General features: G+C 38.7%; 1 protein-coding gene across 1 annotated transcript; it reads right to left on the minus strand.

Annotated features, from left to right (window-relative positions):
• Window positions 1-900: 900 nt before the first annotated feature.
• Window positions 901-5,346, minus strand: LOC311089032 (uncharacterized protein). The gene is made up of 4 exons (XM_084123466.1): window positions 5,272-5,346; window positions 2,839-3,709; window positions 2,097-2,223; window positions 901-1,454 (listed from the first exon to the last, which is right to left on the minus strand). Exons 2-4 carry the CDS (start codon window positions 3,631-3,633, stop codon window positions 1,249-1,251), a joined length of 1,128 nt encoding a protein of 375 aa, XP_083979592.1. The 5' UTR covers window positions 3,634-3,709; window positions 5,272-5,346; the 3' UTR covers window positions 901-1,248.
• Window positions 5,347-18,049: the final 12,703 nt, after the last annotated feature.

An 18,049-nucleotide genomic window follows, 5' to 3' on the forward strand; every position in this document is an offset into this window, starting at 1 on the left:
ACTTGGCTCTGTTGTGATGTGTTGATGCTGAATGTCTCAACAGGAAAGGATGTGTCTTATCAAGAAAAAACATTTCTCAGATGTATTAAGCAATATGGTTATTATAGTTTTGCATTTTTAAATGAGTTTTTATTTTAATATCATCTTCAATTTTGCTTTAAATTTCAGTTTAGTTTTAGTTAGTTACATTAAACACTGAGGTAAAAGCATGTTAAGTTTTGTGGTTACTATACTTTTACTACACCTATCACAGTACAACTAAGGTTACTGTGGTAAAATCATGGTAAGTGTTGTGGTTTCTGTGCGTTTACAACAAATATCACATTAAAACTACCAATAATGAGGTAAAAGCATGGAAAGTTTTGTGATTACTGTCCATACTACACCCATCACAGTAAAACTAACAAACAACTCACATCTGTTGTTGACACCGAAGGTTTCCCATTGAAAGCAACAGAGTTCCTAATTCGTCACAGAGTGACACAAAGGGCCAGGGCACTTGACCATGCTTCAGTTTTTGATGCCTTGGGAATGAGAAACTAATAAAAAGTTTTCAGTTTTTAGTTGAAAATGGTGTTGTGTTAATGGCCTTTTACTTTTATAAATGTTTACAATTTTTCCCACACAATGTCTTAGCTCTGTTAAAACAAAAAGTTATGATTCAAACAATATCTAAACACCAAAACAATATCTGTCGGCTCTTGTCGTGAGAAAGTGAGAAAAAGAGAATGAACTGGATGTAGTTGAAATAGGGTTAGATGTAAAATTAATGTTTTAAAGGGTACAATATCATTCAGTCTTTAGGAAGTTACAGCAAAAACACACACACACACACACATATATATATATATATATATATATATATATATATATTAAAGAAAAGACAAAATGAGAACTATGGCTTTCTTCACATATGATTCTTAAAGGGATAGTTAATCCAAAACTAGAAAAATGCATGGGTTTATTCATAGTGAAAAAGAAAGTCACACAGGTTTATAATGACATGATGGTGAATAAATGATGACAGAATGTCTGAACTATCCATTTAAACATTCAGTTAAGATTCAAATAGGCATTAAGCACAGGTAAAGGAAGCAACCAACTGAAATATGAAAGAAATTAATTCTTTTATAGAGTTTTATAAAGTTTGAGAGTAACCTGATGGCATAGCTTTGGTTGAGGAAGAGAGTAAATATGTAATCTGTAAATAGCTGGTCTTTGTCGAAGCTGCTGGTCACTGTTGGGTTTTTATAAGCTTGTTTGACAGCTGTCTTTGTGTTGGTGGTGTGACAGTAGCTTTTCCATTTCCATATCAGAACTCTCTGACCCTTGCTCTCCCTGTACGGCTGTAGCAGAACCCCCTAAATCTTCCCGTCCCTCACCCGCCTGAGAACTCCCTGATTCATGCTGTCCCGTTGTAGCAGAACCCCCCGACCCTTGTTGTCCAGTTGTACCTATTAGACATGCACAGGAAAATCATAAATATTAAAATTGCATTAAATAAAGCATGATCATTTGCAGCCATTTCCAGTTAATTGCATTTAAGTTTTAAAATTTATGTTTAACCCTCATAACACATTTGGGTCCTTTTTGCCTCGGAAGACATACAGTATAACTTTTCTAAAAAGAAATGCATTTTTTAAGGTAATTTATTAAGATATAATCATTAAAAAAAGTTACATGGTTTTGTTTAATCATAAAGTTATATTAGTGTAAAAAAACTGACGAACCATTGCAGCATGAAACATTTACCACTTTTTTCATCTGAAGTGAAAGATTGCGCATGTTTGCAAGTTTATTTTGTTTGATTTTGTTTATGTTGTTTTGTTAAAAATAAATATGTAGATTTCATAAATGTGGACTGTTTTGAGCAATCATGAGTTAAATCAAATTCCATTAAATCCAATAGGGTTAATAAGATTCTCAGATTATACTTAGTAAGGTCACAAGACACACAAAAGCTGATGGCATTTGATGTCATTAACATCAAGGCGGTGTTGTAGCCGGTGCGTTTAAGAGACTTACATCCTCAGTTGCATTTTCAGGTTTGTTCATCGGAAGTTTGTCAGTGCATTGCACAGACTGTTCCTCATTACCTGGATCTTGATGTCCTTGAATCTCTTGATCTGTGCGGCCCGCTGATGTTTGACTTTTGCAGTAGTCAAGACTCACAAAAATAATTGCTGGGATGCAGAAGATAATAGCCAGAGCATAACCTGTAATCTTGATAAAAATAAATAAATAAATTATATATATATATATATATATATATATATATATATATATATATATATATATAATTTATTTATTTAGGGGTGTAACGGTTCACAAAATTCACAGTTCGGTACGGTTCGGTACGTTTGGGATACAGCAAAAAGAAAGAAATGCCAGAGAAATTTCCTTGATTTAATTTTTTTTTAATCTTTTTTTATTTTTATTAAAACTAACATCATAAAGTATGATTTTTTTTATATATCAGATTATATCAGATAATTAAATACGGTTTATTAATGTTAATTTAAGTAAAGTCTGTAAAATCTAAAATGTTGCTACTGTATTTTTTACAGTACATTTCTGGCAACCAGCTGCCGGTATTTTACCATAAATGTAACAGATTTTTTTTTTACAGATTGTCTAGAAATGCGGATGATTATCTTAACTGAAATGCAATAAAAACATTTTAAATATTCAGCATACTTCATTTGTTTGTAGCTTTTTTTTAAAAAGAAATATAGAAAAAATATGTAGAACACTTATAGTTGTGAAACAGGATAATGCAGTCTTAACCTGTCACATACAGTATAAGGGAAAATTGGGCCAAAATCCTATGACGCTTACCTTTGATATCCAAATCAACGTCAGTGTTCTTTCGTAACATTCAGTCTCATTTTTGGGGGGGCTTAATTTGGTGGGTTTGCACCAATTCACACATCTTGGATGCAGTTCTTTATCACAGGCATAGTGTCCATTCCAGTCTGTGAATCCACATGCAAGATAATCACCATCAATGAAAAATAAACAGATCCACAAAAGGCATGGAATACAACAAACTACAAAAACTTTACAACAACTAAATTTTTCCACAAGCTCATTTTTTTCAGCCTGAGATGTTCCACAGCTGTCTTTTCCTTGAGATGTTCCACTGCTGTCTTTTCCTTGAGATGTTCCACTGCTGTCTTTTCCTTGAGATGTTCCACTGTTATCTTTTCCTTGAGATGTTCCACTGTTGTCTTTTCCTTGAGATGTTCCACTGCTGTCTTTTCCTTGAGATGTTCCTCTGCTGTCTTTTCCTTGAGATGATCCACTGTTGTCTTTTCCTTGAGATGTTCCTCTGCTGTCTTTTCCTTGAGATGTTCCACTGTTGTTTCGTTCTTGAGAAGAACAACAGCTACGTTTATGTTCATATTTACAAGGTCTCAACAATAGGAGCATTATTACCAAAGCAAAGATAGCGGGAGCAAAAAAGATGCAACTTGTTATGAAATGGTTCCTCTCAACTCTGCAGGGGCATGAAAATTTGACATCCATAATTGCCTGCAAACCCACTAACAAAAAGATCATTGGAACTGAGGTCACAATACTCAATGTGGACAGCGGGGTCACAAACGATCTTAAAAACTGGAAAGAAGGCATCTTCTGAGGTCTGTAGGCAGCACAGGAAGTTAAACTGATGACCTTTTTGGTTTCTCCGGTTTGGAATGTCTTTGGTCTGGTCAACAAGATTCACAAAAAAGAGAAAGAGTTAATAAATTATTGGTCAGATCAGTGTAATGAATCTTCAAATATCAGAAAACTTGAGAGGGGATGAGTTCAGTTCAAGTCTGAGTCCTAAGCTGGTGTCCAAATTAAGTCTGAAGTTTGTGATACTGGAGTACGAGTCAAGTGTTGAACATTTTGTCATAAGTCAAGTCTCAAGTCACTAAACGTCAGCTCATGAGTGGAGGCAAGGAAGGCACAGCCTACATACACAATTTTTAGGTGGAAAATTGGAGAAGGACGATGTTAATGTTAATACAATTCCCAGTTATTGTTTCATTTCATGCCTCAGAATTTAACACCATAAAATACTACTGAATCTAAACCACCGCTGCTCTACCCTGAACATGCCAAATCTGCCATAGGGAAAACTGTGCTAAGGTGAGTGAGGGAATAGAGAAGGGGAGGGGGCAAATCTATAGCTGAAGACTTGCCTCCATTAATAATAAAAAAATTGCCAATCACCATCGAGTACTTTCGCCTAGCTTTCCTTGGTATATCAACCAGTCATTGCAGATACGTAAATGATGTGATATTAGTCTGAACTGCTCCTGCTAATAATCTAGCAACTGCCTTAGAGTACGTTTACACAACAACCAAAACGGAGAAGTTTTTCCTTTGAGATCAGAGTACAGACAAAATAATTGTCAAAATAACATTGTCAAAATAATCCCCATTCACACGGATCCGCGAAAACAACTAAAAACGCTGTATTCTGCTGCCAGGCCATTAGATGGCGATGAAATACTATAGACACGTAATACGCATGTGCATGACCTCATTGTCTCCCGAGATTCGCGTTTATGTTGTTTACATGGAGACCGCATTCAAAAACCTGCACTTTGCGTTTTCAGGCACCCAAAAGGCATGAAAAGTTGTATGTTTTTAGTTGAAAACGGTGTTGAGTAAAATTAAATAACCCCTGAATTATGAAAAGTAGAGTTATTAAATATTTAATCGACAACAAATTTACCAAGATACCATTTGAGCAGCAGTTACAAATGAAGGAGGACCCCATGCTTAGGGTATCACATCCTGATACCTGTCAATAAAAGAAGTGGTAAATATAAAAATTACATATAGTTCAGGACCGATAATATAATGTCCTACCTGCTTGTCAACATATGTGGTTTCATACCTCTGCACACCCTGCAAATCATCAATCACTTGTAACAATATTAGCTCAAATGGGAAATATTAATAATAATCCATAATTACCAATTATGATTAATTATTAATATTTGGGTCAGTTAATTATATTAACTTTGAGGTAAGCCAAATTAATATTACAATCAATTAATAAGAAAAGTGCATCTTTCATGGTCACTGAAAAATAATTATTCCTTAGGATATATAGCACTTAGAGCATGTATCAAGATCAAGATCGTAAAATGGACTTTGTATGCAACCAGAGAATCAGAAACCAAATGCATAATTGTGCACAAGTTTTATTAACTAAATCACAAACATAACTAAACTAAACAACCAAACAAACATACATTCATCCATACATACATGCATAGATAAAGTGGTGAGTGTTATGGATTCCCCCCCAGTATCAGCAGAAGCAGTGTTGTAGCCGGATGAGACTAGCTAAGAAGAGAGTGGGCGGTCACTGTGGTCTGTCTCTAATAAAGCCTGAGAATGGCTCCACCTCTCTGGGTTTGTTGGACCAATGAGAAGGGTGGACTTTCTGGCGGGAGTTTTCTCTGTGATGAAGATTTATGAGTCTTTGTCTTAAGCGTGCTCACTCGAACTGGCATGCTGAATTGGTGTTTGATGATGACACTAAGGAAGATTCTTGTAACACTAATATGTTGCACAGCAATCGGCAGATCATGTACACAATCATTTCGATCTTCAAATTACCAATTTATAGAGACCAAACATGATATAAGTGGGGTTACACTGACCGTTGGTCCTGTAATAAAATACATAGTATCAAAGAGATAATAGTATCAACAGATAATAGTATTAAAAGACACAACACACGGCAGTTAATCATTCACAAAATGTTCTGGAATGCATGTTAATTTCATGTTAGTCAGTTCCTCAATAAATTAATGCAGGAGAGTCTGTTCTAGTATTGCAGCAGAGGCTCTGTCCACATTGCTAAGTCATAAAACTCCTTATCTGATCGTGGCCATGGTAACGAGAAGACCTTGCCCTGTTTGGGGGCTGGGACCACAGGTCCCAGAGTGACGTTTGAAGCTTTTTATGGTACATGTACCAAATAATTGTGTCTGATTTGGTCTCAGTCGTTACACACTATTCCCTACATTTGTCCACTAATACTGTTCACTTAAAGGAATGCAAATCTCGCACAATGTCCATTCATGGCTCGTTTAGTTTACACTTGAAGGTGATTAGGGCTCTCGGACGAGATTCCAATCCCTACATGACAGGTAACATATAGTTCTGGGTACAAATATGTGACCCTGGAACTCAAAACCAGTCACATGTCGCACAGGTATATTTGTGGCAATAGCCAAAAATACATAAGATGGGTCAAAATTATCAAATTTTCTTTTATGCAAAAAAAAAAAAAAAATCATTAGGATATTAAGTAAAGATCATGTTCCATGAAGATATTCAGTAAATTTCCTACCGTAAATATATATATTAAAAAAAAGTGAATGGATGCAGCAAAATCGCAAACATAAATGGATAACGCACCATACATCAATGAAAGCTTATTTAATCGGCTTTCAGGTGATGTATAAATTTCAATTTCAGAAATGACCAGTTTGCACTTAAAATGATGTTTTAAAAACCTTTACAAAATAGTTTCTTTAATAAAGAAATTAACTTTTCTCTGACCTAAATTTGCAAGAAAATGTTTGTATAGGCCTATTTCTGCATTTTTCAGACTGCACTGTGAATGATTACTCTATGGCTTTAAAAAAAATGATTTACTTACTGTTTCGGCTCGTCTTGTCTGTTTCGAGAAGGTGTTAGAGCATTGTTCTGCTTTTGCACATGGACAGGAACACTGTACGCTACCACAAAATCACACATTCATATTCACTCATAAAGGTGAGAGATGCACATCATGAGATCATGGGCGTTCATGAGATAAGTTTGAACTGTACCAACAATGCAATTTACCACACAACCTGTTATTGCATAGTATCAGCACTTGTTCACATAACACACTTATATTTTATTTAACTGTGTCTGGCTTTTCTTGTTTTGTAGTTCAGGTGGTGTCCTAGGGCTTCATTTAGAAAATATATTTTATCTCCACTCCGCGAGGTCCCCGTCTTTGGCATCGCCTTAGACTTCCGGGCCTGCAATACTGGCCCAGGCTGTTGTCCCTCTTACTTCTGTAGATTTAAAAATCATGTGCAAACATAGTCTGACTTCACAAAATACATTATGAAATTATAAAGAAAATGAATAAAGAAAAATTAAACAAAAAAATAACACTAAACAGTAATTGTTTAGTCTTCACTTCACTGCAATCTCCACCTCTGTCCACCAGCCCCAAGGGGGGCTTGCGCATTAAAATCCCAGGCTGAAAACCGGTCCCACTCTGGTCATTGTCATTAAGAACAGTTAAAAAGTAAAACATCAGAGAAATTCACAAAGCAAATGAGACACTGCAGAGAATACAGACAGAAATATGAAGCTGACGTCACGTTCCTGTCTTGTGTTCCCCTGGTCTTGTGTGGACTTATTTCCTGTTCTGTGCCATGTTTTGTGCCATGTTTTGCAGTCCTTTGTAGTTTTTCTTATTGATTAGTTCTGTAATTGTTCTCAATGTGTTTTATTTGCTAATTACCCCAGTGTTTCTCATGTTCCTTGTTTGGTGTTGTCCTTACGTGCATGTATCGTGAGCACTTTTTGTAGTTTCTTGTTATCTCATGTCTGAATTACATTGTTCATTACCTGAATTTATGTCTGTTGTCTTGTTCAAATTAATGTTAAACACAGTCTCAGTTGATGACACAAGACGCACATTTGAAGTAGCACACACACTCCTTGTGCAGAACCGAATGAGCCAATAAGCATTTCTAGACGAGTTATTGAACCAAAGAACCAGTTTGAAAGAACAAATAAAAAAGAACCGAATGAGGTTATCCTCTGAAAACTTTTAAGTCGGACATGAGGGAGAGGCTGACTTTCACATCCTTCTGTACTGTAGGTTTGATTTGTTCATTTCTGGTCATGCTAAGTGGCTGGACACATTTGGACATGCTCATTGGCTCATCCGGTGCTGTGCAAGAACTGTGCATTCAACTTCGGATGTGCATCTTCTGCCGTCAACTAAATATCCATTTGAAAAGAGCAATTCGTCATGAACAATAATTTCATGGAAATTCACGTGTTAGAAGAACATTTTTTTCGAGATTTATTAAGCAATATGCAAACAAAAGAAGGAGTTATTATGGGGATAAAGGGATAAATAAAAATCAATGACGGCTGCATCTCTAACCTTCATCAAGTTGAAATAGACTACAGCACTTCAGAAAAGCTTGCAGATGAGAAACGCTGACACTGTACCTAAGGTCCAGAAAAACCACACATCCTGTTATAGAATGATAACCATCGTTCACACAGACAGAGAGAAGAAATGTAACAGTCTAAACTTCTTCCTTGAGTCCTTAACTTAACTATTCTGATTTGTGAAATCTTTCACAGTAGTGTTTTGCTCAGTTAACCCTTTCTTTTATGATTAAATTCACTATTCTGATTTCTGAAAGGTTTCACAATACAGTTTTGTTTAGTTAAACCTTCCCTGAGTGTTGAGTGGGAAAATATTCCCAAGTCAAGATGTGCCAAACTGATAGGCTCGTATCCATTACAGACTGAGTGCTGTAACAAAATCAAAGGGTGCTTCAAATAAATATTCAGGGGTGTGCACATTCTTTTTAAGAAAGGGGACCAGAGGGTGTGTTCCAACTACAGGGGGATCACACTTCTCAGCCTCCCCGGGAAAGTCTATGCCAGGGTACTGGAGAGGAGAATACGGCCGATAGTAGAACCTCGAATTCAGGAGGAACAGTGTGGTTTTCGTCCCGGTTGTGGAACACTGGACCAGCTCTATACCCCCTCCAGGGTGCTGGAGGGTTCATGTGAGTTTGTGCTTGTGGATGTGCTTTGTGGATTTGGAGAAGGCATTCGACTGTGTCCCTCGCGACGTCCTGTGGAGGGTGCTCTGGGAGTACGGGGTCCGGGGCCCTTTGCTAAGGGCTGTCCGGTCCCTGTACGACCGGAGCAGGAGCTTGGTTCGAATTGCCATCAGTAAGTCAGACTTGTTCCAGGTGCATGTTGGACTCCGGCAGGGCTGCCCTTTATCGCTGGTTCTGTTCATAATTTTTATGGACATAATTTCTTGGTGCAGCCAGGGGTCGAAGGGTGTCAGGTTTGGGGACCACACGATTTCGTCTCTGCTTTTTGCGGATGATGTTGTCATGCTGGCCCCATCAGACCAGGACCTTCAGCATGCACTGGGACGGTTTGCAGCCGAGAGTGAAGTGGCTGGGATGAGAATCAGCGCCTCCAAATCCGAGGCCATGGTTCTCAGTCGGAAAACCACTTCAGGTTGGTGGAGAGTTACTGTCTCAAGTGGAGGAGTTCAAGTATCTTGGGGTCTTGTTCATGAGTGAGGGAAGGATGGAACGGGAGATTGACAGATGGATCGGTGAGCTTCTGCAGTAATGCGGTCGATTACTGGTCTGTCGTGGTGAAGAAAGAGCTGAGCTGCAAGGTGAAGCTCTCGATTTACCGGTCAATCTACGTTCCTGTGGGTCATGACCGAAAGGACAAGATCCCGGATACAGGTGGCTGAAATGAGCTTTCTCCGCAGGGTGGCTGGGCGATCCCTTAGAGATAGGGTGAGGAGCTCGGGCACTCGGGAGGAGCTCAGAGTAGAGCCGCTGCTCCTCCACATCGAGAGGGGTCAGCTGAGGTGGCTCGGGCATCTGTTCCGGATGCCTCCTGGATGCCTTCCCGGGAAGGTGTTCTGTGCATGTCCCACGGGAAGGAGACCCTGGGGAAGACCTAGGACATGCTGGAGGGACTATGTCTCCCGGCTGGCCTGGGTACGCCTCGGTGTCCCCCCCGGAAGAGCTAGTGGAAGTGTCTAGGAAGAGGAAAGTCTGGGCATCTCTGCTTAGACTGCTGCGCCCGCGACCCGGCCCCGGATAAGCGGAAGAAGATGGATGGATGGGTGTGCACATTTATGCAGTTAGATCTTCCTTCCAAGATTTTTTTCTTTATAATGTGTCACTGTGGTTTTCACTGGCATTACACGGGTTCTAATTTTGACATTAAACCTGCAAATGTTCTGATATAATTATCTTTGTTTATTTTTTTTTACATCTCAAAAGCAGCTGTTTTAACAGGAATGCGTTGACTTATATCCACTGTATGCAAAAACTATGAAAACTGTACATCCAACAAAAGAGATGCTAATGGTTAATCGAAACAAAAGTTAGACAACTCAATTTGAACTTCAGCGTTTCTATTTAATTCTTTCAAGAACATAGAAACTATCAAGAGCATAGAAACTTAATAACATCCATAATGTTTCATTATCTTTCAAAGGTGTTTTGTAATTGCATTAGCATCTTGCATTGCGTGTGTAGCCCTATAGGCTCGCATGAGCTCTGTACAGTGCAGTAAACCACATATCATGTTATTACAAAGAAACAAGACAACATGCATCTAAACAGAAATGAAAGTTGTACCTTGGCGAAAGTTTAAATCTGTCTATTCTGTCTAGTATATTTATAACCTTAAACAGTTGTTTGACATGTTGTATTTAGGCAGACGGGTGTTGTACTTCCTCTTCCGAGCTGCTGAGAGATGTTTGTCGTGTTGGTTCATCATGTTTATTCAGTTGCTCCAAAGTTCTGCTCTTACAGTCGTTATAAATGACGGCAGCCATGACGGAAACACACAGGACTGACAGTAGAGCTAAAGATGAGAGCTAAAAAACAAACAAACAAACAACCATACTGTGATAAGATGGAATAACAGTACTGATATTCATCAAACATGCCTTCTTTTCCATTTAGTTTTTTGTTATTGGTTTTTGCAGTTAATAGATTTAAACCATACAACTTACATTCAACCTGTTATATAGATAATGTAATCTTTAGCTGTTATAATATTGGCAATTTTTAGGAAATGTAATTAAAGTTTTAAAATGGTCTTCTATTTCATTGAACAGGGTTCCTCAAATCCAGTCCTGTAGGGCCACTGTTCTGCAGAGGTTAGCTCTAACCTTGATCAAACACACTTGTATTCAACGATTAAAAACTGCATAGTAGTCCTTGTAAGTGCTGAAAGATATGTTTTGCAATATGCAAATGAAATATAACATGTTTTAAGTTGTAGTACAGTTGTAGTACAACATCGTGGGTTGGTTTTACTTTTGGTTTTGACTGCATATTTGAAGCATCTGGTCAACTTAAAGAGAAACATCATGACAAATATCAAAAATAAAATCTGTGACGAGCATATGATGCAAATCAAGACTTCGCAACAGTGGTGTGTGTATGGAGTGTTGAAATAGTGTCTGAGTGATGAACTGCAGGTGTGTGTGTGTAATCAGTCCCAGGTATGAGGGCCTATGGGAATTGTAGTCCGAATAGTAACACTCAATATTCTGGTGAGAGCGCCCTCTGGTGATCCGGAGGAAGCAGAGAGGAAGCCTCTACTGTAACAATGTGAACTAGATTAAAAAGTTCGTCGAGACAAACTTTAAGTTGCCTTGAGAAAGCCGGACCAGAAAGTTTGAAGAAGTTTGAAGTTTAAAGTAGTTTAAAGTTTAAATTAGTTTGAAGTTTAAATTAGTCTAAAGTTTAAATTAGTTTGAAGTTTAAAGAAGTGTAAAGTAGTTTTTGAAGTTTAAAGTAGTTTGAAGTTTAAAGTAGTTTAAAGTTTAAATTAGTTTGAAGTAGATCGATAGATGAGTTTGTTAGTTTAAATTTTACACACAGACACGCTCACTAACTCTCTCTCTCACACACGCACACACACACACTTATGCACATACACCCACACTCATGCACACACTCACTCACTCACACACACACACACACACGGACATACACTCACACATGCACACAGACATGCTCACTAACTCACTCACACACACACACACACACACACACACTAACTCACACACACTCTCTCTCACACACATACACACACGCACATACACTCATAAATGCACACACTCACACACACACACTAACTCGCTCTCACACACACACAGACACGCTCATTAACTCACATACACTCACACACATAGACACATACACTCTCACACACACACACACACACACACTCTCTCTCTCTCTCTCACACACTCTCACACGGACATACACTCACACACGCACACACCCACCCACCCACACACACACAGACATGCTCACTAACTCACACACACACACTCACTAACTCACACACACTCTCTCTCACACACATACACACTTACGCACATACACTCACACATGCACACACACTCACACATAGACACACACGCTCTCTCACACACACACACACACACACACACACACACACACACACACACACACACACGTTTTGAGTTTAGAGTTCATTAGTTTAAATGAGTCTCAATGGCTCATATAGTATATAGAACGGCAGTTTGGTTTAGTCTTCAAGGTGTTTAGATTTAAATTTTAGACATACACACACACAAGCACGCACGCACAGACTCTCACTCTCTCTCACACACACACACACTATCTCTCTCACACACACACTCACTAACTCACTCACACACACACAGACAAGCTCATTAACACACACACACACACACTCACATAGACACACACACTCTCTCTCTCACACACACACACACACACACTCAGAGTTTATATGAGTTTAGAGTTTATAAGTGTACAAGTTTTTGAGTTACGAGTTTATAAGTTTAAATGAGTGTGTACGAGTTTTTGAGTTTACACACACACAAACACACACACACTCACACATAGACACACACGCTCTTTCTCTCTCACACACACACACACACACACACACACACGTTTTGAGTTTAGAGTTCATTAGTTTAAATGAGTCTCAATGGCTCATATAGTATATAGAACGGCAGTTTGGTTTAGTCTTCAAGGTGTTTAGATTTAAATTTTCGACATACACACACACAAGCACGCACACACAGACTCTCACTCTCTCTCACACACACACACTATCTCTCTCACACACACACTCACTAACTCACACACACACACACACACACACACACACACACACACACACAGACAAGCTCATTAACACACACACACACACACACACAAACTCTCTCTCTCTCACACACATACACGCACACACACTCACACACACACTAACTCGCTCTCACACAGACACACACACACACTCTCTCTCTCTCTCTCTCTCTCACACACACACACACACACACACACACATAGACACACACACTCTCTCGCACACACACACTATCACACACACACACACACACACACTAACTAACTCACACACACACACTCTCTCTCACACACACACACACTCACTCACGCACATATACTCACTCACACACAGACACACACACCCTCACTAACACACTCACACACAGACATGCTCTGTCTCACACACACACAGAAGAAAGAAAGAAAGAAAGAAAGAAAGAAAGAAAGAAAGAAAGATGGATTAGTTAGAAAGAGAGAGATAGATTAATTAGAAAGAAAGAAAGATGGATAAGTTAGAAAGAAAGATAGATTAGTTAAAAAGAGAGAGATAGATAGATAGATAGATAGATAGATAGATAGATAGATAGATAGATAGATTAAAAAACTTTAAAGTAGTTTGAAGTAGATAGATAGATGAGTTTATTAGTTTAAATGAGTCTAAAAAAGAAAGATTAGTTAGAAAGAAAGAAAAAAGAAAGCAAGAAAGAAAGCAAGCAAGCAAGAAAGAAAGATTAGTTAGAAAGAAAGAAAGAAAGAAAGAAAGAAAGAAAGATTAGTTAGAAAGAAAGAAAGAAAGAAAGAAAGATGGATTAGTTAGGAAGAGAGAAAGATAGATTAGTTAAAAAGATAGATAGATAGATAGATAGATAGATAGATAGATAGATAGAAAAAAAACTTTAAAGTAGTTTGAAGTAGATAGATAGATGAGTTTATTAGTTTAAATGAGTCTCAAAAAGAAAGATTAGTTAGAAAGAAAAAAAGCAAGCAAGCAAGCAAGCAAGAAAGAAAGAAAGAAAGAAAGATTAGTTAGAAAGAAAGAAAAAGATTAGTTAGAAAGAAAGAAAGAAAGAAAGAAAGAAAGAAAGAAAGAAAGAAAGAGAAAGATTAGTTAGAAAGAAAGAAAGAAAGAAAGAAAGAAAGAAAGAAAGATGGATTAGTTAGAAAGAGAGAAAGATAGATTAATTAGAAAGAAAGAAAGATGGATAAGTTAAAAAAAAGATAGATTAGTTAAAAAGAGATAGATAGATAGATAGATAGATAGATAGATAGATAGATAGATAGATAGATAGATAGATAGATTAAAAAAACTTTAAAGTAGTTTGAAGTAGATAGATAGATGAGTTTATTAATTTAAATGAGTCTCAATGGCTCATATAGTATATAGAACGGCAGTTTGGTTTAGTCTTCAAGGTGTTTAGATTTAAATTTTCGTCGGTTGGTGAGTTTGAATCTGGATTTGAATTTTTTAGAACTCCCCAATGCAAGTCAATGGGAGTTTTTCCGAGTTTTGATCGTCATTTTTAGGAAAACCGTAAGTCCGATCAGTCTGAAAATAGATAGCACACTTAGTCAGAACAGTTTGAGTGTCTGAGCCGAGTTTGGAGTATGTAGAGTTAAAGCTCTAGGAGGAGTTAGATATAGAAATTTTTAGTCTCAGAAGAATAATAATAACTAGAATGTACATTTCCTGAAGAAAATGTGAAGTGGTGCTTGCAGTGGCAAAACTCGCCACTGGGCAGATGCTAACACAATTAACATGTTGTGATACCATGATATACCACGTTTTAGCATTATTTACCACGATTTACCATGTTTCTAAGATGATTTACTACGATTTACCACATTCCAGCATGATTTTCTATGATTAACATGTCGTTAGAATGATGCTAGCAGGATTAGCATGTTGTTAGCATGATTAGCATGTTGGTTGGATGATGCTAGCATGATTAGCATGTTGCTAGCATGCTTTTAACAAGATGCTAGCATGATTAGCATTTTGATAGCATGTTTTTAGCTAGATGCTAACATGATTAGCATGTTGCTAGCATTATGCTAGCTTGATTAGCATGTTGGTAGCATAATGCTAGCATGATTAGCATGTTGCTAGCATGATTAGCATGTTGCTAGCATGATGCTAGCTTGATTAGCATGTTGCTAGCATGATGATAGCATGATTAGCATGTTGCTAGCATGATGCTAACATTATGCTAGCTTGATTAGCATGTTGCAGCATGATGCTAGCTTTATTAGCATGTTGGTAGCATGATGCTAGCTTGATTAGCATGTTGCTAGCATGATGCTAGCATGATTAGCATGTTGCTAGCATGATGCTAGCTTGATTAGCATGTTGCTAGCATGATGCTAGCTTGATTAGCATGATGCTAGCTTGATTAGCATGATGCTAGCATGATAAGCATGTTGCTAGCATGTTTTTAGCAAGATGCTGTTGCCAGGTGGTTGCTAGGGTGTTCTGGGTGGTTGCTATGGTGTTGCTAGGCAGTTGCTAAGGTGTTCTGGGTGGTTGCTAGGCAGTTGCTAGGGTATTCTTGGTTGTTGCTAGGGCGTTGCTAGGTGGTTGCTAGGGTGTTCTGGGTGGTTGCTATGGTGTTGCTAGGCAGTTGCTATGGTATTCTGGGTGGATGCTAGGGTGTTGCTAGGCAGTTGCTATGGTATTCTGGGTGGTTGCTATGGTGTTGCTAAGCAGTTGCTAAGGTGTTCTGGGTGGTTGCTAGGCAGTTGCTAGGGTTTTATTGGTGGTTGCTAGGCAGTTGCTAGGGTATTCTTGGTGGTTGCTAGGGCGTTGCTAGGTGGTTGCTAGGGTGTTCTGGGTGCTTGCTAGAGTTTTTTGTGGTTACTAGAGCATTTCTAGACGTTGGTAGGGTGTTCAGGGTGGTTGCTAAGGTGTTTTTGTTAGTTGCTATGGTGTTACTAGGTGGTTGGTAGTTGTCAAATATGGTTACTATGGAGTTTTTATAGAGTTCTTAAAATCTTTAATAACGAGTGCCTTCTGTACGGCACTCGGCCTGCGGCCTCGTGCCTATGGCCGAATAGGCACAAGCATGGAGCGATATCGCAAGGCCACGAGAGTAAAATTGCTTTAAAAAATATAAAAAAAATAAAAAAATGTTTTTTTTTGGTTTAGGGTGGTTGCTAGGGAGCTCTTAGTGGTTGCTAGGGTGCTGAAACTGGTTGCTAGGGTGTGGCTATGAAGATTTTAGGCCATAACTTATTGGCTGCTTGATAATATAAATCCTCTGAGGGAGAGAGAGAGGGAGAGACGCAGGGCTGTCAGGCCCTTTGGAGTCTGTGTGTGTGAAAACGTCGGTTGGGATTCAAATATTTTTAGAACTCCCAATGTAAAGTCAATGGGACTTTTTTGGCCGCTTTTTCGTCCGCTGTGCGAACATCGTACACCCGATCGCTTAGAAAAGTCATAGCACACCTCTCCTCAATGAGCCGGTCGATTTGACACCTCACTCAGGGGTCTGTGACAAACGGTGCGGGGCGCATTACGCGCCAAACTTTTGTGTGGAAGAATAATAATAATAACTAGAATGTACATTTCCTGAAGAAAATGTGAAGTGGTGCTTGCAGTGGCAAAACTCGCCACTGGGCAGATGCTAACACAATTAACATGTTGTGATACCATGATATACCACGTTTTAGCATTATTTACCACGATTTACCATGTTTCTAAGATGATTTACTACGATTTACCACATTCCAGCATGATTTTCTATGATTAACATGTCGTTAGAATGATGCTAGCAGGATTAGCATGTTGTTAGCATGATTAGCATGTTGGTTGGATGATGCTAGCATGATTAGCATGTTGCTAGCATGCTTTTAACAAGATGCTAGCATGATTAGCATTTTGATAGCATGTTTTTAGCTAGATGCTAACATGATTAGCATGTTGCTAGCATTATGCTAGCTTGATTAGCATGTTGCTAGCATAATGCTAGCATGATTAGCATGTTGCTAGCATGATGCTAGCATTATGCTAGCTTGATTAGCATGTTGGTAGCATGATGCTAGCATGATTAGCATGTTGGTAGCATGATGCTAGCATGATTAGCATGTTGCTAGCATGATGCTAGCTTGATTAGCATGTTGCTAGCATGATGCTAGCATGATTAGCATGTTGCTAGCATGATGCTAGCTTGATTAGCATGTTGCTAGCATGATGCTAGCTTGATTAGCATGATGCTAGCTTGATTAGCATGTTGCTAGCATGATGATAGCATGATTAGCATGTTGCTAGCATGATGCTAACATTATGCTAGCTTGATTAGCATGTTGCTAGCATGATGCTAGCTTTATTAGCATGTTGGTAGCATGATGCTAGCTTGATTAGCATGTTGCTAGCATGATGCTAACATGATTAGCATGTTGCTAGCATGATGCTAGCTTGATTAGCATGTTGCTAGCATGATGCTAGCTTGATTAGCATGATGCTAGCTTGATTAGCATGATGCTAGCATGATAAGCATGTTGCTAGCATGTTTTTAGCAAGATGCTGTTGCCAGGTGGTTGCTAGGGTGTTCTGGGTGGTTGCTATGGTGTTGCTAGGCAGTTGCTAAGGTGTTCTGGGTGGTTGCTAGGCAGTTGCTAGGGTATTCTTGGTTGTTGCTAGGGCGTTGCTAGGTGGTTGCTAGGGTGTTCTGGGTGGTTGCTATGGTGTTGCTAGGCAGTTGCTATGGTATTCTGGGTGGATGCTAGGGTGTTGCTAGGCAGTTGCTATGGTATTCTGGGTGGTTGCTATGGTGTTGCTAAGCAGTTGCTAAGGTGTTCTGGGTGGTTGCTAGGCAGTTGCTAGGGTATTATTGGTGGTTGCTAGGCAGTTGCTAGGGTATTCTTGGTGGTTGCTAGGGCGTTGCTAGGTGGTTGCTAGGGTGTTCTGGGTGCTTGCTAGAGTTTTTTGTGGTTACTAGAGCATTTCTAGACGTTGGTAGGGTGTTCAGGGTGGTTGCTAAGGTGTTTTTGTTAGTTGCTATGGTGTTACTAGGTGGTTGGTAGTTGTCAAATATGGTTACTATGGAGTTTTTATAGAGTTCTTAAAATCTTTAATAACGAGTGCCTTCTGTACG

The sequence above is a fragment of the Abramis brama genome, assembly GCF_963993115.1.
Source record: "Abramis brama genome assembly, chromosome: 8".
Classification (NCBI taxonomy): Eukaryota; Metazoa; Chordata; class Actinopteri; order Cypriniformes; family Leuciscidae; genus Abramis; species Abramis brama.

Excerpts from the sequence above, each read along its gene's own strand:
- LOC311089032 (XM_084123466.1), bottom strand. The coding sequence starts at position 3,633 with ATGCCTTCTTTCCAGTTTTTAAGATCGTTTGTGACCCCGCTGTCCACA. Across the intron at positions 2,224-2,838 it reads CGTTGATTTGGATATCAAAG|ATTACAGGTTATGCTCTGGC; the intron begins GTAAGCGTCATA and ends ATTTTTATCAAG. Across the intron at positions 1,455-2,096 it reads TCAAGGACATCAAGATCCAG|GTACAACTGGACAACAAGGG; the intron begins GTAATGAGGAAC and ends CATGTCTAATAG.